Genomic DNA, 14,886 nt, shown 5'->3' with positions numbered 1-14,886 from the left:
TCATCTGTTAAACTTATTTGTTGCTTGTTACTTGAAGGTCTCCAATTGACTCACAGTAATACACGCACACACACAAATATTCTCCTCCCAAAAGGGAAGAGAAAAGGGGGGAATCAATATATTGTCTAACACAGAGCTTTCCCAACTTTTCATGTTGGTGATACATTTTTTAGGCATGCATCACTTTGCAACACCATAATTCAGTTTTCCTAGCAAACCAGAGGTTAAACTAACCCCTTTTCAGCCCCAGGAGGAGCATGGGGAGTATTCACGTGAGACACCTACACACTGCAGCCAACACACTAATGTGTCACGATACAGTTTGGAAAGCTCTGGTCTAACACAATACTTATGAAAAGAAAAAACACACCTGCTATATAAATAGCAAACAACATTAACAATTATCGTCAAATAATAAACCAAGAATACACTCACCCACTAATGAGCAGATTTCCTACCCACTAATGAGCAGATTTCACCAACTATTTCTCCAACTTTTAGCTCCACCAACCTGCCCCAAACTCTGTTCTCAGGCCAACTGTTTTATATCAGCAGTGGGTTGGTCAGTGTCCTCCTCCAGGAACTATCCATTATCTCCCTTCAGAGGGGAGCAGCTGCATGGCAAAGCAGGAACGTGGTGGCAAAAGTTTTACCTGCTTTGCCGTTGGTCTGGCTACTGCTTTTGTCCTGCTGGTGGTGGTGGGGGGGGGGGTGCAACTAGCTCAACCCCCTGAATGCTAGAATCCCAGCTAAAGAATGGGCATTACTAACTTAAGTCTGCACATTTTGGTGGGTCCACTCTGAGCAGGACTAGCATTGGTTGCAACCCTAAATTTGCAGTTTATGCTGAAGTCAGTAGAGGTCAGCATACTCTTTACTGATAGCTGCTACAGTCTCCTAGTGTTCAGATGAGCAGAATCAGTGCTCCCCCCCCCCCCCGAGATCATGTGCTCCCCTGTCCACACTTGCCTGGCAGGGTTGCATATATATATACATGGGACCTTCTGCGTGTGGAGCAGATGCACTACCTGCTGAACTATGGCCCTTCTCCTAAGAATAAAGCAAGGTTCTAGTCCTCAAAGTTATGAATAAGGGGATGAAATAAACAGAAACATGGGAAGCCATGTTCTTCCAAGTCAGTGCAATTGATCCATCTAGCTCAGTATTGTCTACACTAACTTGCAGGGGCTCTCCAAGGTTTTAGACTCACTGGATGTGCCCAGCTCTTCCTGGGATTGAACCTGGGGATTGAACCTAGGATTTTCTGCATGCAACACAGCTGATTTACAACCGAACTATGGCCTTTCCTCATCCAGCAACTCCTAAGCATCCAAAACAGATGCTGGCTAGGAAGGGGCGTAAATAATTCCACCCAGCCCAAGAGGCTGCTTCCGTCTCTGAACCCCACAGCTCGTCCCCTAAAACCAAAAGCTGACTACACACCGGAGGGCACCTGCAGATGTAGCCGTGCTGTGTGTTGCTGGCCACTGCACAGGTCCCACCGTTCTTGCAGGGCTGGTTCCGGCAGCCGTCTACCACCGTCTCACAGTGGCGCCCTGGAAAGGGGATGGAGAAAGCCTTGTCAAGTTGCCCCGCCGTCACCCCCAACATTTCCCCCTGGACCTCTGTAGTAAAACAGCTGCATCTCTCCACCTCTGAAATCTCATGTGCACACTCTTTTACTAGTTAAGGGGGGCCCTGATGGATACCTATTGGCTGAAAAGAAGATGTCTATGCCACCAGGGCAGCCCACTCCACCCCATGTATCTTTTCTAGAAATGGAAAAGTTGAAGATATTAAGAAGCTAAGAAGAGCCTGCTGGTTCTGGCCATCTAATCCAGCATTCTGTTCTCACAGTGGCCAACCAGATACCTTTGGGGGACCTGGGCACAAGGGAACTCTCCCCTCCTTGTGATTTCAAGCAACTGGTATTCAAAAGCATTTCTGCCTCCATCTGTGGAGGCAAGAGTATTGCCATCTTGATTAGCAGCAATCTCTAGCCCTCTGTCTAATCTTCTTTTAAAGCAGTCTAGGTTTGTGGCCATCACTGCCTCCTGTGGGAAGGAGTTTAACTATTATCATCATTTTATTTGTATACTGCCTTTGCACAGTTAAAACTATGTAATTACACAATTACAAAAATGGCCACGAACAATAAATAAAACACGGGGGGGGGGGGGGAGAGCACACAGCAAACCCGAAAAATTTCCACATAAATGAAAATAAGATCTAAAAACAAGCCTGCAAAAAATTAATACCAGGAACAGCAACAACCTCCACTAAGCAATACCCCAGCACAAGAGTCTGTTCAGCAGCCTCATCTTTTGTAGCTGGGAGTTGTCAGGCAGGGCCCTGGCCCTCCCCCACAGGCCAGGTGGGAAAAGGCAGGGAGTAGGACTCCCAGCTAAGATAGTCTATGCACTTGGGAGAATTCAGGGCAAACGAAAACAAAAGTACTTTTTACACAGTGCATAGATAAACTCTAAAAGGGGGGGGGGGCAAAGACATGGAGCAGGATAAGGCCTATGTTCCCCCTCCACTGTCAGAGCAGAATGCCCCTGAATACAAGCTGCTGGAAACCGCAGAAGGAGAAAGTGCTGTTGCATTTGGGTACTGCTTGTGGACTTCCCACTGTGGCACCAGGTTTGGTTAATGCGGGAAAAGGATGCTGAGTTGCCCTGATCCAGCTGAAAATCTCCTCTTCTTATATTCTTACTAGATACAGTTCGTGGTTTTTAATATTTGGGTATATGAACCACCTATATTAAACTGCATGTTTGCATTAGGACTGGAGAATACCTTTACTGTCAACATCAGCCAGTAATTCTTGGAGAAAAAGCAAGAGGGAGGAAAACACCAAAGACCACATGTTTTTTTTTTGGGGGGGGGGAGCCTTGTGGTGCTCACCAGAATACCCCAGACGACACTCGCACACGTAGTCGTTGATGCGCTGCACACAGTTCTGGGTTCCTAACGGGTCACAAGGGTTGGACAGACACTCGTTGACGTCACCCTCACAGCGCTCCCCAACGAAGCCCAGCAGGCAGATGCAGCTGTAGCCCCCTACGCGGTCCACACACCGCCCGTTGTTGAAGCACTTGGGGGCGAAGGTGTTGGGGTCAAAGGGTGGGCTGCAGTCGTCTATGTTGATCTCACAGTGCACTCCTGTGGTGGGGAGAGTGATGGGGAGCAGAAGAAGGTGTGAGCTGGATCCCAAGAGGCCTGCTTACAACTTGGCCTAGCATTGATCCATTTTCTTTACATTTCCTGGAGGCACCCCCCAAAACAAATAAATTGAAAACCTGTATTCCTGTACATACACCAAAACTTTTAACAGTATGCATCTGTAAAACACATTTTAATTAAGTGATCCACAAGTACTGTGTCCAGTTCTGGGCACCACAGTTTAAGAAGTTTATTGATAAGCTGGAATGTGGGCAGAGAAGGGAGACCAGGATGATGAAGGTTTTGGAAAAGCCTTATGAGGGAGTTGGGTATGTTTAGCCTGGAGAAGAGACAATTGAGAGGAGATACAATAGCCATCCTCAAATATGGAAGATGGAGCAAGCTTGTTTTCTCCTGCAATGGAGGGTGGGAAGCAAACCAAGGGCTTCAAGTTACAAGAAAGGAGATTCCAACTAAACATCAGGAAGAACTTCCTGATGGTAGAATTGGAGAGCTGGAAGGGATCCCAAGAGCCATATACTCTGCAATGCAGGAATATCAACTAAAGCATCCATGATAGATGGCCACTCAACCTCTGCTTAAAACCTCCAATGAAAGAGAGTCCCCCACCTTCCAAGGGAGTCCATTTCACTGTCAATCAGCTCTTAACATCAGAAAACAAGAGCTGTTCCAACTAAAGACAACCAACCAAACTCTGCCCCACCAACTTCTCTCACTACCAAGGAAATACAGAAAGTGAATACCATGGTACCTCTGGATACGAACGGGATCTGTTCCAGATACCCGTTCGCATCCTGAAGCGAATGCAACCCGTGTCTGCGCATGCGGCGAAACCCGGAAGTAACGCGTTCCGTTACTTCCGGGTCACCGCAGAGCGCAACCCAAAAGCGCTCAACCTGAAGCATATTTAACCTGAGATATGACTGTAGAAAGAGAACCTACTCAGGTGGCACTGCCACAAAAAGCAAATACACTAAGCATACACTAAGCAAAAGAAAGTAAGTTTTACCACCCCACCCCCCTCTCCCCCTTCTCTTCCCCATCCTTATACTGTATGCAACACAGTAATGCAGCAGTTCTCAACCTGTAGGTCGCCAGATGTTGTTGGACTACAACTCCCATCATCCCTGAGCTCTGGCCTTGCTAGCTAGGAATGATGGGAGTTGTAGTTCAACAACATCTGGGGCCCACAGGTTGAGAAATGCGGCGAAACCCGGAAGTAACACGTTCCGTTACTTCCAGGTCACCACGGAGCGCAACCCAAAAGCGCTCAACCTGAAGCATATTTAACCCGAGGTATGACTGTAGAAAGAGAAACTACTCAGGTGGCACTGCCACAAAAAGCAAATACACTAAGCATACACTAAGCAAAAGAAAGTAAGTTTTACCACCCCACCCCCCCTCTCTCCCCCATCCTTATACTGTATACAACAGTCTAATGCAGCAGTTCTCAAGCTGTGGGTCCCCAGATGTTGTTGGACTACAACTTCCATCATCCCTGAGCTCTGGCCTTGCTAGCTAGGAATGATGGGAGTTGTAGTTCAACAACATCGGGGAAACAGGTTGTCTCACAACAAATGTGATTGATCAGTAGAAAGCACAACCTGGAAAAAGAGACAATGCACGTACTTTTGTAAACCAAGAAAATCTTTAATAAAAATTATTTTTAAAAACGAAAGAAAGTAAAAGCTGGAAAAATGAAAAAATAGTGTGTAGGTTTATCACCCACCTTCTCCCCTCCCTTCTCCCCCCCTCCCTCTGGATATTGTCATACACTGAACATAAACCAAAAGACTTTATAATCTGAACAACAAAAAAGAGACACTGCATGGTTTTTTGTAGTCAATGAAAAACTTTAATAAAAATTATTTTAAAAAGAAAGGAAGTAAGAGCTTTTCAACAGTGGAACTGACTCCAAAGGGTGGTAGATTCTCCTTCCTTAAGAGATTTTCAAGCAAAGTTTGGATGCTTTAGTTGACATTCCTGCATTGCAGGGGGTTGGACTAGATGACCCTCAGGGTCCCTTCTAACTCTTCTATAATTCTAAGTTAGTATGCACCTTTGGGACTAATCATTAGTTTTCTGTGGAACTAGTGAATGAAATGAAGCTCCACTGTTCTCCTGCAGAGGCATATCTATGCTTTGTTCCTCTTGCCAGCCTTAATTTGTGAACCAATTTTTATTTAAGGGCAATACACTCTTTCAGGTTTGCACATTTTAAGTCCTTCCAGACTGCAAGCTATCACCCTGTGTGCAGCTACTAATAGAAATCCAATTAGTGGTTTATTCATCAAGTCCTGATACCCACTTAAACCCATATTCAGTAACGCTGACAACACACCTGAGGGCACCTGCAGATGTAGCCATGCCATGCCGATGAGTCATTTTACTTATCTCTAATTAAACACTTGTTCTCTAAAAATTTCCACCAGGTACATCCACCAAAAATGCCAACCAATACCCCTGCCTCCACACTCTTGGCAGCACATATGTGAAGCAGCTTTATAAAAACAATTTGTTCCTTCTTTCTCTCAAGACTCTCCCAAATTCATAGCAATGGGCAACATCTTGGGTGGATTCAAAGGCATGGAAGTATTTGTCCAAATGTGCATCACAGGGTTGTTTTGTGAACTGAGGGGAGAGAACTACAAAGGTGGCACTGAGAGTCTTGGAGGAAAGGTGGAATGTTCAACATAGTCATAAATACACAAATAAGACAAACCAGCTGCCAACCCAATGGCATTCCAGTCAGCTTCCTTGAAATAAGGTCCCATGAAAACAGCAAAGGGGAACACGAGTGGGGAGAAGCAATGTATTTTACTTTCAATCAAGGCAAGACCCTTCCCCTGCAAAAAGTCTTGCTAGAACACTGTGCCCCTTCCCCTGGCAAGTTGCTGAATACCCCTCCCACACATACATACACATACACATACAACACCCCTTTGCAAAAGTGTGTGTAAGCGGAAGCTATTCAGTCAGCTCTATATGCAAAGTCTCCCAACCAGCATTCAACCTGCACTTCATGCTCGACCACTTAACCAAAATCTCAATCCTCAGGGTTTTCAATAAATTTGGGGTTTAAATAGGAACATTAGCAAGCTGCCTTGTACTGAATCAGGCCATTGGATCCATCTAGCTCACTACTGTCAACACTGATCAGGAGTAACAATCCAGGATTTCTACCAGGGAAGGATGGGTCTTTCTCCAGCCCTACCTGGAGATTCTGCTGAGCACTGAACCTGGGACCTTCTGCATTCAAAAGCAGACACCCACTGAACTGATGACTTTTAAGCCAATACAGAACAGACTGATAGAAAAACTGGAGCCCTCCACCCCACCCCGTTCAAGTGGGACACCCCTAAAGACTGGGTCCTTCCCTACCTGCCCATGCCCCTGCTTCCACCCAAACCCACATTTACCTTGAGTCCCTCGCGGACAAGAGCACTTGTAGGTGTTGATGAGGTCAATGCAGGTCCCTCCGTTCTGGCAGGGGTGGGAAAGGCACTCGTTGATCTCCTCTGAGCAGTTGATCCCGTGGTAGCCAGCAACACACTACAAGGAAAGGTAGTCCAATATTCCCGAGTTGAAATGAGTTCTAGAGGGGTAGGAGGATTTCCTCCTTCCCACCTTGGAAGGCAGCCCCTCAAAAGGGAGCCCACAATGGAAAATGCCAAAACCAACTTGTAGTATATTTTAAAAAATGCAATCAGATGAAAAATAGACAAACTGTACCATCCTCAAATCACCCACCCCACCAAAAATGGCTAGTGCCTGAGCTGCTGTAATGTCACAGGAGCTGCAAGCGTACAAGCCGCTGGAGGGTCAGGTTCACAAGGACTGGCCAAGACTGAACTGTGCAATCTTGCCGTGGGAAGTGGAGAAAAAAATTGGGGGCTGAGACTGGGGAGGGGACTTTGGGTGGGCATGGCATGGTGTGCTGGGAATATTTCTGAAGCTCATGGTCAAACAATTATCAAGGCTGCTTAGACATAATAAAAAATACTTGCATTACTTGGCCTTTCATTAAGAAAAGCCAAAAGATGTTTAGGTGCCCTCCACTCTACAGTAGCATTATGATTTCAGCTAGCTTTGAAGTCCGCAAGGGAAGTGCCCAAATGTTCTATCATGCAAGAGCTTATGAGGCTGCCTCTGTCCACTGAAATGCATTGCATTGACTGGGAAATGGAGGCTGGCACAAGCAGGGACAAAGGTGCTGCCTTCTACCCAGCCAGACTGCCGAATCATAGGACTGTAGAGTTGGAAGGGACCCCAAGAATCATCTAGTCCAACCCCATGCAGTGCAGGAATCCCAGCTAAAACATCCCTGACAGGTGGCCCTCCAACCTCTGCTTCTAAGCCTCCAATGAAGGACAGCCCTCCATCTTTTAACTAGCTTTGCCAGACGTGCTGGCAGGGAGTGAACCTGGGATCTTTTGTTGGCATAGGAGATGCTCTGCTACCAAGTTACGATGTACCCCTTTCCCTGGAAACTGTGGCTTCTTTGCAGGGTGGCTGTAAACTACCTAGCAATCTGGAAATATCTATGATGGAGGGATGTCCTGTACTTCGTTCTGATGTTCCACCGCATCTCAGGACATGTACCCAGCTCTGCTGGCAATGCACAAACCCAGGTAAAGGAGGGTTCACCCTGTGTCCACTGCCCCCCATGCCACCTCCCTTCTGAGCACCAACCGTACCTCACACGAGTAGCCCCCTAGGTAGTCTGTGCAGGTGGCCCCGTTCTGGCATGGGTTGGGGGAGCACTCATCCACCTGCTCCTCACAGTAGCTGCCTGTGTAGCCGGCCTGGCACTGGCAAGAGTGGGTGTTGCCCCTGTCCACACAGAGCCCAGAGTTCCTGCATAGGTGCACCACCTCGACGCCTGCAAAGGTATAGGAAGGAGGTCAGGTACAAGTAACAGGTGTGTGTGTGTGTGGGAGAACGCTTCCTCAGTGATGTCTACTCCCAGACCATGGAACACTCTCCCAAGAGAAGACAGACCGGCTCCTTCCTTGTCACACTTCCACAGGTGAAGACTGTTTTTATTCCAGGAGGCTTTTAGGAAATAACTGTCTTTAAAGAAATGGGTGTTTCTATATGGTGTTCATCATCATTATCATCATCATCATCATCTGTCATATGCTTCTTTTTGGGGTCCCCCGTTGGGAGTTTAATTTGCTTTAAAACAATTTTTTAAATATGTTTTTAGCTTTTTGTATTTTATCTGTGTTGTTTAAATTTGTGTAAGCTGGTCCCTAAGAGCCGGAAGAAATCTGTTTATGTATGCAACTACAGCAGCTCGGATTTTGTCTGTGTGTGTGTGTGTGTGTATGACATAGCTGTAATATAAAATATATATATATAAACCAATAAACACCTCACTGCAACAACTATCAAATACTGAACCACTTCAAAACGAAATGCCAAACACCAATCTATGCATCTGGCTGGGGTCAGTCACCCCTCACCGGGTCCTGCCCTGGCCAGAGTCTGCTCCCAGGACAGACCAAAGAGGGAATACAGAGGAGGGGGAACACAGCAAGCAGGATGGGGCCTTCTTACCTTGCTGCCGTGCCGCCACTTCACAAGAGACATTGGGGACATCACAGTAGAGTCCAGTCCAGCCACTGGTGCACTCGCAGCGGTACAAGTTGTCTGTCTGCCAGCACTTTCCACCGTTCTTGCAGGGCGAGGAGTCACACCAACGCACCAGGTTCTGGGGGCGAAGAATCAGAAGGTTAGTGGGTGCAACAGCACCACGGCCAGGGTAGGGTGGTACAGAGAGGGGGCTTTGTGGGTTCAACCCTGCGCAGCTGGTTGAAGGACATGGCCCTGAAGATGCCAGGGTGGAGGGGAGTCAACAGCCCTTCCAAGTGCCATGTGATTCCAACTCCTGGAAGCCAGCATAGCCATGGATGTTGATGACAGGAGTTGTAGTGCAGCAACACGGTTTCCCATGGCTAAGCAATGTTTTGTTGTGTTAACCATGGTTTGGCTCAGCAAACCACAAACCATCTCACAGACAAGCAAGGCCACAGTTTGTTTCACCATGCTTGGTTTCCCCAGCTGCTCTTGCCATGTGACTTTGGGGTTGTCAAAGAACCAGAGTTAAGCAAGGCTGATGGGGAATGCACAGAATGCTGACCTATTCTCAAGCCAGCAGTGTACCTTGGCTTCACATCATGGTTTGTTGCCAGGTGAAATGAACCACTGTTAAGTTTGCCAGGTGGGGATCAGACAGTCAAACAAAGCATTGGCAAGCTAAACAAACCATGAGTTTGTGCCGGGTGCAAACCAGGGCTGCTGCCTCTCTGCTCTGACCTCAACACTTCAGCCATTTGCTCCTCACTCTGTGAGCCCACCCACCCCAAGCCCCCAGTGAAACGACAGAAGCAAATGAACAGGGAAAGGCAAGTCCCACTCAAGGTCAGGCTCTGCAGGCAGAACTGGTTTGGGATCCAGTGGGGTCTTGGCCCCCTTACCTGACAACTGAGGCCAGTGTAGCCCTGAGGACAAGTGCACTTGTAGGTCCCGTAGCTATCCTGGCAGGTGCCGCCATTCAGGCAGGGTTTGGAGTCACACTCGTTGATGTCGTGCTCGCAGTAGATTCCCGTGAAGCCAGGTGGACAGACACAGGTGAAGGTGTTGATGCCGTCCACACACGTGCCCCCATTGAAGCAGGAGCTGAGGGGCAGAAGGAAACTGGCTGTGCCATCAAAGCTCTCCGTTGGAAGCTGCCTTATAGCAAAAGCCAGAATGCTGGGTCCATCTAGTACAGTACAGAGTACACTGACCACCACCAGCAATGGCTCTCCAGGGTTTCAAACAAGGAGTTTTACCCAGCCTGACAGAGTTGCCATTGGGGATTGAACCCAACTCTTTCCATGCAGAATGTGGCCTTTCCCCAAAATATAAAATAGTATTCTAGATCTCATGATTTTGAATGAAGGGCTGAATTACATAGGAAGCTGCTTATACCTAGTCAGACCATGGGGTTCACTTGGCTCAGTAGTGTCTACACTGACTGGCAGCAGCAGTAGCTGTCCAGGGTTTCAGACATATCAAGTTTTTAGGGGAGGAGTGAAAAATGGCATTTTGGGTGCTTCTATGCTTAGTTGAGATTCCTGTATTGCAGGGGGTTGGACCAGATGACCATCAGGGTGCCTTCAACTCTACAGTTTTATGATTCTACAGCTGCAAAGTTAGTCCATAGCCAATGTCTGCTGAAATCTCAGAAGCCAGAGAGGGCAACAAAGCAAGATCCAGTATGGCATAGTGCTTAGAGTGTTGGACTCAGACCTGGGAGACCAGGGTTCAAATGGCCGCCCCACTTGGCCATGAAGCTCACTGGGTGATCTTTCTCTCAGCTTTCTCTCAGCTCTAACCTATCTCACAAGGTTGTTGGGGAAGGTAAAATGGGCTGAAGGATTACCACGTACCCCAACTTTAGCTCCTTGGAGGAAAGGTGGGATATAAATGCAGTTAAGATAAATGAAAGTAAATTAATGTTAAGGAAGACCTGTGCCATGTTTGTCTTCCTGCAGGAGAACTTGCAAAGCTACACTTGTAGCAAGTGCAAACTGGTTGGCTTGCTGGAAGAGAAGGTACAACAACCAGAGGTCCAAATAGTCAACACTTCGAGGTATAGGGCAAGATGCAGACTTCCGCGATAGAGCTGAGTGGACTGTGACAGAACAGCAACACAGGCGCCCCAAGGGAGGAGGAAGATTGCTCATGGCAAGAGACCAACCCCTGGAGGAACGTGACGCACACAAGTAGGACTGTCAGGAACCATGCTGTGTCATTAGAACTGCGAAATTGGTTCCATGCTCTCACCTAGGACACTGATTCTGGGGCAGAAGAGTTAGGACAGCAGTTACGGAACTTAGAATACACTAAGGTAGCTGTGAAAGGTATAGTGCACATGATTCCTGTCACCCCCAATAGGAGGAATAGACAGGAGGAGATGGACTTGGGAGGTTTTTTTCCATTCTTGATCTAACCCTTTCAGATCCAAGGCTACTGATCACGAATGAATATGCTGATAATCCACCTGCTACCTTCCAAGGAAATGATCTTGCGAGAAAAGGAATTGCATTCTGGAGAAGGCAAGTTGAGAGGAGGAGGAGGAAGTACTAGAATCATAAGGTTCCTGCCTTTGTAACCTATTCCAGTAATATCCAGATCAGCTCGAAGAGACGAGAGGGGAAGACTCAAGAACAGCAGCTGCAGACCTTAGAACACTCCAAGGCGATTTTGGAAAGCACAGTGTACAGAACGATTCCTGCCACTCCCCAGAGGAAGAAGAGACTGTTGGTGGTAGTAAGTGGCAAGAGGCAATAGTTTTCGGAGGAAACAGGATGTCCCAAGAGGTGTCTTCCAGGTGCAAAGATTCGCAATGTGACAGAGAACTTGCCATGTCTTATAAAGCCCGCTGACCACAACTTCAACATATAGCAAGGGACTATGAGACTGGGCAGGAAGCTGAAGAGCCTTGGGGCACAGGTTGTCTTTTCATCACTTCTTCCTGTTGAAGATCATGGCTCAGGAAAAGAGGAAAATACTGGAAGTAAACCACTGGCTGTACAGCTAGTGTCATCAGGAAGGGTTTGGCTTCCTGGATCACCATCTCCACTTCTTTGAGGAAGGACTTCTGGGTTGTACCTCACAGCGGCTGGCAAAAATGTGTTTGATAAGAGTCTAGCATACCTGATCAGGAGATCTTTCAACTAGATTCTGAGCGGGAGGGCAGACAGCATTACAGGTGGCAGAAGAACACCTGGTACTGGGGATAGTAGCTTCATTGGTGCACAAGAAATTGAGGTGGTGCTTGCCCTGCTAAAGGGCAAAGTACTAGAGGAAGGAAGCAACTGGAGGGAATGATTCATGGTTCCAGTTGTCTCTGCACAAATGCAGAGCATGAGAAACCAACAAGACGAATTGGAGCTTTTAATGCAGGATGGCAAATATGACCTGGGAAGCATTACTGAAACCTGGTGGGATGAGACTCATGACTGAAATGCAGGAATTGAGGGGCATAAACTGTTCAAAAGGAATAGACCAAACAGGAAGGGAGGAGGAGTAGCATTATATGTAAAGGATGTCCAAACTTGTGAATAAATCAATGACCTGCAGCATGGAAAGCATATTGCGAGTATACGGGTAAAAACTGTAGGAGAGAAAAACAATACTGATCTTACTATGGGGGCTTTCTATAGACCACCAGGTCAGACTGAAGACTTGGATGGTGCCTTCCTAGAGCAGATTACTAAACATTCAAAAAGGAGAGATAAAGTAGTAATGGGAGACTTCAAGTACCCCACATCTGTTGGAACTCAAACAATGCCAGGAATGTAAGGTCCAACAAATTCCTCCACTGCATTGCTGACAATTTCATTTCCAAGAAGGTGGCAGAAGTAACAAGTGCATCATCTATCTTGGACCTGGTCCTCACCAACAGGGAGGAACTGATCAAAGAAGTGGAAACATTTGGAAACTTGAGAGAAAGTAATAGTGTCCTTCTGGGTTTCATGATACAGAGGCAAGGGAAAGCTGAGTATAGTGAGACAGGCACTCTGGACTTTAAGAAGGCTGATTTCAAAAAGTTTAAGGAGCTACTGGGTGAGATCCCATGGTCAGAAATACTCAAGAGTAGGGAGTCCAAGATGGGTGGGAGTTTATTAAATGAAATATTGAAGATCCAAATGCAGAAAATTCAAACAAGAAAGAAAAGTTGGAAGTATCTAAAGAAACACTGGTGTGGCTGCATAAGGAGCTTACAGATGAGCTGAGATTTAAGAAGGGCATGTATCAGAAATGGAAGAAAGAGGAAACCACAAAGGAAGAGTGTACACAAGTAGCCAACAGTTGCAGAATGAATGGCAGGTTCTGCACTTAGGCAGGAAGAACTAGCTGCACAAAGAGAAGATAGGGAACACCTGGCTTACCAGTAGTACATGTGAAATGGGTCTATGGGTCTTGGTGGACCACAAGCTGAACTTGAGTCAACACTGTGATGCAGCAGCAAAAAAAGCTAATGCTATTCTAGGCTGCATCAACAGAAGTATAGTCTCCAGATCAAGGGAAGTAACAGCCCCGGAAGCCAACCAGGCAGTCACAGAAAAAGACATTGCCTTTTTTTATTCTGCCTTGATCAGACTACATCTGGAATACTGTGTCCAGTTTTGGGTGCCATAATTTAAGAAAGTTGACAAGCTGCAGCATGTGCAGAGGAGATTATAAAGGCTCTGCAATCAAAGCCTTATGAGGAACTGTTGAAGTAGCTGGATATGTTTAGCCTGGGAAAGAGGAGACTGAGAGGGGATATGATAGCTATCTTCAAATATATAAATGGCTGTCACATGGAAGATGCAGCAAGCTTGTTTTCTCCTGCTCTGGAGGGCAAGACTCGAACCAATGGCTTCAAGCTACAAGAAAGGAGATTAAGGAAGAACTTACAGTAAGAGCTGTTTGACATTGGAACGGACTCCCTTGGGAGGTTGTGGACTCTCTTTCATTAGAGGTTTTTAGTCAGAGTGTGGATTGCCATCTGTCATGGATGCTTTAGTTGAGATTCTGGCAAAGCAGGGGGTTGGACTAGATGACCCATGGGGTCCCTTCCGACTTTATGATTCTAAGGCCATTTGATTAGGGTCCAGAGCCCTCTTGCCCATCACCAGAATAGACTGTGCAAAATAAAAATTTGCAAGTGATGGGTGTGATTTATACCAACACTGCAGTGTGCAGAATGTTGGTTCTCTTGGGATGAACCATCCCCACTCACACACAGGAGCATGACTATAGCCAAGCACATTGTGTTTTTTTAAAAAAATGACTTCCAACGTTATTTCTGGCTCCTGAATTACCTTTCTGTGCAGTCGGGGGTGTTATGCTCGCAGTGGATCCCGCTAAAGCCAGAAGGGCAAGTACAGGTGTAGCTGTTGACACAGTCCGTGCAGTTGGCGCCATTCTTGCAAGGGTTGCTGGCACACTCGTCAATGTCCTCCTCACACTTGGGGCCCCGGAAGCCAGCGAGGCAGTCACAGAAAAAGGCATTGATGCCATCGGAGCAGGACCCGCCGTTGTGGCAAGGATCTAGAGGTAGTGGGGAAAGGGGCAGCGATGGACTCTCATTCCATGGGGCTGGTGGTTTTTTTAATTATTTTTTTGAGGCTGCCTCGGCCTCTGCAAAACTTCCCACATTCTTTCCTAAACCTTCTGTGTGAACTGAACGCACAATTCGCCCCAGCCTTAGATAACTCAGTGCCCTGTTATTTGTTTATCTAGTTAATAATAAACAAAATAAATCAAAGATAAAGCTTACAGAAACACTGCTGCAGATGGCTGCAAACTGTACACAGCTGAACATTATCACTGAACAGTCTCCCAAAACATTACAGAAAATGCCCATTTTCCCATGAAACCTGTTTTCCTGCTTTAGATGTAGCCTTTTGTAGTAAGTTAGCATATCACAGTTACTGCAGAGCAAATGTTCTCAGTTCTTTCAGACATAGCAGGAGATAGGCTTCTACAACCCCCAACCCGAATTTTAAGCTATTAGAATCTTAGTTAAAAGTTAAAAGATTAAACACTATTTCTTGATCATTTTCCAGAAGAACATCTTTTACATTAACCAAGCAGAAATATTTTATGTTCGAAGGGTATATGATATCCTCACATAGCAGAGATCTTATTAGCCTG

At 46.6% G+C, this 14,886-nt stretch overlaps 1 protein-coding gene across 1 annotated transcript in view; it reads right to left on the bottom strand.

The window, feature by feature from the left end:
• Positions 1-14,886, bottom strand: part of NOTCH1 (notch receptor 1) — a 93,911-nt gene that overhangs the window by 10,863 nt on the left and 68,162 nt on the right. Inside the window, exons 18-24 of the mRNA XM_028715869.2 lie at positions 14,052-14,280; positions 9,669-9,870; positions 8,749-8,902; positions 7,884-8,068; positions 6,606-6,738; positions 2,908-3,165; positions 1,444-1,556 (exon numbers count right to left, since the gene is read on the bottom strand). Of these exons, the coding sequence (XP_028571702.2) occupies positions 1,444-1,556; positions 2,908-3,165; positions 6,606-6,738; positions 7,884-8,068; positions 8,749-8,902; positions 9,669-9,870; positions 14,052-14,280 (1,274 nt within the window). The remainder of the gene's footprint in view (positions 1-1,443; positions 1,557-2,907; positions 3,166-6,605; positions 6,739-7,883; positions 8,069-8,748; positions 8,903-9,668; positions 9,871-14,051; positions 14,281-14,886) is intronic.

This window comes from Podarcis muralis, chromosome Z (assembly GCF_964188315.1).
Source record: "Podarcis muralis chromosome Z, rPodMur119.hap1.1, whole genome shotgun sequence".
NCBI lineage: Eukaryota > Metazoa > Chordata > Lepidosauria > Squamata > Lacertidae > Podarcis > Podarcis muralis.
This window is presented reverse-complemented; position numbering and strand designations above follow the sequence as displayed.